At 35.7% G+C, this 5,563-nt stretch overlaps 1 protein-coding gene across 1 annotated transcript; it reads right to left on the bottom strand.

Annotated features, from left to right (window-relative positions):
• Positions 1-4,549: 4,549 nt before the first annotated feature.
• On the bottom strand, positions 4,550-5,005 carry LOC101099318 (60S ribosomal protein L35a-like). Its single transcript, XM_045034127.1, has one exon. The coding sequence runs from the start codon at positions 4,916-4,918 to the stop codon at positions 4,586-4,588; it is 333 nt and encodes a 110-aa protein (XP_044890062.1). The 5' UTR covers positions 4,919-5,005; the 3' UTR covers positions 4,550-4,585.
• Between the last annotated feature and the right edge of the window lie 558 nt (positions 5,006-5,563).

Here is a 5,563-nt window from a genome sequence, read left to right as displayed (position 1 = left end):
AATGTTTATCTGCCTCATTCAGGACTCTGCCTTCCCTTCAGCCACAGATGGCAGGCTAGTTATTAATGTCCATACAGTTCCTGTAGTTGAAGGCCTGGTGGGGAGAGCTCTTCTGGCCCTCCTTGCATTTTTTTCTCTCCCGTGGGCAACCCAAGATGTGTTCTATGTTCTCAGGTAGGGAATGACAGCTGCTTAGAGATGGAAGCAGAGACTGCAGTTAAGCTGCCACAAGCCAAGGAATGCTGGGGCCTGCCTGAGGCTGGAAGAGGCAAGGGAAGGTCCTCCCTTAGAAATATGGGAGTGAGGCACGGCCTTACCAACACCTCGATTTTGGATTTCAAAATTTCAGAATGGTTAGACTATAAATATCTGTTGTTTGAAGACACCCAGTTTGTGGTACTTTTTTCAGGGCAGCCCTAGGAAACTGATATAATGTTGATTTTTTTTTTTTAATTTTTTTTAACGCTTATTTTATTTTTGAGACAGGGAGAGACAGCATGAACAGGGGAGGGTCAGAGAGAGAGGGAGACACAGAATCCAAAACAGGCTCCAGGCTCTGAGCTGTCAGCACAGAACCTGACGCGGGGCTCGAACTCACGGACCGTGAGATCATGACCTGAGCCGAAGTCGGACGCTCAACCGACTGAGCCACCCAGGCGCCCCTGATTTTTTTTTTTTTTTTAAGAAATTTGGTTACAGAATACAGAATGCTTTTTGGTACTCTGATATCTTCAGTTACTCACATTTTTGTGTTTCTACCTTTCTCCATTGAATTTTACATAGAGTTAACCACATACTCTTTTTTTTTCCCCTTCATCTCTAACTAAAGCATGTCTTCATTATCTTTGTCTCTAAGGAAGCGGTAATCAAATATCAAAGTCCCACAGTTGATGGGGATTGGAAATTTATAAGGAGAATGGTAGAAATAAATCTGGGGAGGACATCAAATAGGAATTTGAGCCATTATAATGAAAAGTAAGTGATAAAATGTATGAGTTGGTGTCCATGTAGTTTTTTATTTATCCTATCTGAACAATTGATACAGGTCTTAAGAAATGGTATGCTTTATTTGGATTCACCTTTCTTTCATGATACAACACTTTATTTATTCATTATTATTTTTTAAGTTTATTTGTTTTGAGAAAGAGAGAGATTGGGAGAGGGGCAGAGAGAGAGAGAGAGAGAGAGAGAGAGAGAGAGACCCAAGCAGGCTCCATGCTGTCAGCTTAAAGCCTGCCATGAGGCTCTATCTCATGAAATACGAGATCATGACCTGAGCCAAAACCAAGAGTCAGAGGCTTAACAGACTGAGCCATCCAGGAGTCCCTATGATGCAACACTTTAAATAATGCCATATTGTTACAAATTATTTACTTAAAGTTGCAGTCAAATCAATTGTGAAACATGTTGACAGTGGTTCTCTAAAGAAAAAAAAGTATTAAAGATTCTAAATAATTTATACCTCAAATATGTAAGTGGACTGAAATTATTCCTTCAATAATGTCACTTTCAGGGATACTAAGATATGCTTTATGAGTAGGGAAAAAAAGGTTGTTATAGTTAGTAAAACTAAAATTTGGATAGAAGGGATCTTGTACTTTGAACTTGGAACTTGTGTCTCACATAGTAGGGAAAAATACTTCGAAAGCTACCATTATATGTAGTTATAACAAATATAAAAATATAGTTGAATGAGGACACAGGTATTAAACCCTGACCACAGTTAAGTAATTCAAAGAAATAATATCTTTGTTATTGTAAGATTTGAAGTTTGTTTCACTACTGATCATGGTTGATCAGGAAGTTAATTTTTTTTTTTTACAGCTTATCCATTTATTTAGAGAGACAGAGAGAGGGAGAGAGCACAAGCAGGGAGGAGCAGAGAGAAAGGGAGAGAGAGAGAATCTCAAGGAGGCTCTGCACTGTCAGTGTGAAGCCCCACGGAGGGCTTGAATCCACAAATCCTGAGATCATGACCTGAGTGGAAATCAAGAATTGGAAGCTTAACCAACTGAGCCACACAGGCGCTCCAGGAAATTAAGTTTTTGTTTTAATTAATTAATTTATTTTGAGAGAGAGAGAGAGAGAGAGAGAGCGAGCACACATGCAAGTGGCAGAGAGAGAGGGAGAGGGAGAGAATCCCAAGCAGGCTCTGTGCTGACAGCACACAGCCTGACTTGAGGCATGAACCCACGAACTATGAGATCATGGTCTGAGCTGAAAGTCGTACACTTAACCAACTGAGCCACCCTAGTGCCCCAGAAATTAACTTTTAATTAACCCCTCTACTATACTTTTTTCTAGTCCCAAAGAAAGCATTGCATGTTGAAGTCCTAAACTTTAAGGGTCAGTTTTCAGAATTTCACTAAACAAATCACGATAAATTATAGTTCCTAGCCACATTAGGCATAAAAAACAAATGTTCTGATGGCAATTAAACACTTATAGAAATAATTATAACATTCTCCACTATGTTATAATGAAAATTATAAGGTAATAAGGAAAGAGAAAACATTTTTGTTTTATTTATAACACTTCTTGGAAGAACCAAAGGCATTCTAAGAATTCTTACCATTTTCTCTTTGAAAAATGATGCATAATATAAAAGGCTAAGCACCATACCCCAGGGTTTTAGTAACTTCTACTAGAAAATAGTAATTAGAAACAGTTTCAGCTTCTCATTATATTATTTAAAAAAAAAAATTTTTTTTTCAACGTTTATTCACTTTTGGGACAGAGAGAGACAGAGCATGAACGGCGGAGGGGCAGAGAGAGAGGGAGACACAGAATCGGAAACAGGCTCCAGACTCTGAGCCATCAGCCCAGAGCCTGACGCGAGGCTCGAACTCACGGACCGCGAGATCATGACCTGGCTGAAGTCGGGCGCTTACCGACTGCGCCACCCAGGCGCCCCATCATTATATTTTTTAAATAAATATAGTATTTTAAATAAATCAAAGTAATGTTAATTACTTTGAACTTTGTAGAACTTTCAGGGAGTATAGTTGTATATAAGCAATTTCATCACGTTGTTACTGTTAAGAAATGTTGTACATTGATTTATTTCCACCATAATTATTAGCTTTGGGAAAAATAGAATATAAAGTGTTATAAAAATCCGTATTTATTATAACAGAATTCAAAAGAAAATGTGGCCATAGAGAAGTTTCTCAGCCTCTATTATGACTTAGCAAGATATTAGTGTATTAGTTTTCTTTGTAACTCCTACAAAACATCTTTCAAAATTTGTTTTAAAAGTCAGTAATGTTTGATTTACTCATAATTTCTCTCATTGTTTTTACGCATTATATGTATTACTGTCCCCAAATCTTGAAAAGAGTGGTATTTTGAGGAAATGTATTTTATTTCTAAGATATATGTATATAATTCACTTTTTCTTTTCCATATATCCAAGTTTTGATTGATGTATTTCTTTAGTTCACATATAATAAGGAAACTATATATATTTTCAAATAGCTGTAGAAAATTAACAAAATTGAAGAAAAATAACATAAAGAACAAAACACAATTCTCATTTTCTTTGAAAACATTTTTTTGGTAATAGAATATATTTAAATAAATGTCAAAAGTGAATAAAATTGTAAAAACTGATATAATTTCTTCCATAAATGTTTGCTAGAATTCATCCAGTGAAACCATCTGGTATTGGTGCTTTCTGTTTTAGAAGTTTATTAATTATTAATTTGATTTCTTTAATAGTTTAGGCCAACTTAGGCTGTCTATTTCTCCTTGTGTGAGTTTTATAGATTGTGTCTTTCAAGGAATTGGTCCATTTCATCCAAGTGGACACAGAGTTGTTAATAGTATTTCATTATTATTCTTTAATGTCCATGTGATCGGTTGTGATGGTCCTTCTTGGGTTTCTGATATTAGTAATTGTGCCATATGTCTTTTTTTCTTTGTCTGGCTAGAGGTTTATCAATTTTATTGATCTTTTCAAATAATCAGATTTTGGTTTAATTTATCTATTAACTTCCTGTTTCCAATGTCATTGATTTCTGCTCTAATTTTTATTATTTCTTCTGCTTATTTTTGGACTTACTTTGTTCTTCTCTTTCACGTTTTCTAAGGTGGAAACTCAGATTATTGATTTTCAGATATTTCTTCTTTTCTAATATATGCATTCAGTGCTATAAATTGCCCTGATTTTGCTGCATCCTACAACTTTTAATAAGTTGTATATTCATTTAGTACAAAAATATTTCTAGGACACACATTAGCTGATATCACTGAGTCTATCTGTATATATATTCTCTGCAAAGATAAATGCATTTACCTGATAATATTGGCTTGTATTCTCTTATCTCTTCATTATCTCACTGAAAATTTGGTAACGATTTTCAGTCTACATGTTCTCCTAACTTGTGTTCATGACGAAAGACAAAATAGAAAGTGACACAGCCAAGATATAACAAGAGAAAATAAGGAGTTAGAGAAAGGAAAAATTGTTAAAGGGAAATTATAAAATAAATTTTCTAGTATAGCAAATGAAAATTCTATTTATAACTTCTTGCTTTCTTTTTTTTTTAAATCTACACCTTTATTTATTTACTTTTCAGTTAGTTTAAATCCTTGAGGGGTACAGCATCACACGGATTCTGTGGCCAATGGCTTTAGCAGGAAGGTTGCTTTGGAATTTGGCACGAACCATGCCACTGTTTCCATGAGCACGAGTTACTTTTCCCCAGATTACTCTGGTTTTATTTGGTTTGCCACCAAGAGTCACTGTGTTGTTCTTTGCTTTGTACACATAAGCACAACTCTTGCCTAGATAGAATTCAGTTTCATCTTGAGCATAAACACCTTCAATTTTAAGAAGAGCTGTGTGCTCCCTCTGGTTCCGGAAACCCCGCTTATAGCCAGCAAAAATGGCTTTGGACCACAGCCTTCCAGACATATTTGTCGTTTCAGGAGTCCTGTTCCCAGCAGGCCTCCACAGGTTCCAAGATGGCAGAAAGAGAGCATAACTTCTTGCTTCCTAAGAAGAATGGATGCTATGAATGACAGAGACTTTCCACAGCAGCATGATGGGTGTGGGGATATAAGAAATAGGTAGGAGTTAGAGAACAACTCTTTGTAACAAATGGGAGAGAACTTTTAATAATAAAGGACTCTCAAAAAAAATCAAGAATGAAGAAAACAGGAAAAAGCAAGGCTATACCCTATATGAGTAAAAGTGAAGTAAGCTAGAGATAGACTTCTTTTTGGTAGCAAGGTTACAGAGAGAAATTCGGAGGACAAGGATTTCTACAAAGGATTTCAAGAATCTGGCTAGGGACTTTTGATAGATTTTATTTACAATACAAAATTATCACTAAATTGCACACTGCTTACTAGTATGTTTGTACAATGGGATCTAAGTAAGGGAACATGACAAGGCTGCTGACATCTGAGTTACTCATTTGCACTATAAAACAATTTAAAAGGAGTAGCTCCATATTTTGGCCAATGGTACATTCATTACGAGAAGTGTGTAGATGGAATTCTGCTTTCTGCAATAATGGATTAAGTGATCTGCACAAAATGTGTACATTTAATTAAT

The sequence above is a fragment of the Felis catus genome, chromosome C1 (assembly GCF_018350175.1).
Source record: "Felis catus isolate Fca126 chromosome C1, F.catus_Fca126_mat1.0, whole genome shotgun sequence".
In the NCBI taxonomy this organism is placed as follows: Eukaryota; Metazoa; Chordata; class Mammalia; order Carnivora; family Felidae; genus Felis; species Felis catus.
The sequence above is the reverse complement of the archived record's forward strand: the minus strand, read 5'-3'. Positions and strand labels throughout refer to the sequence as shown.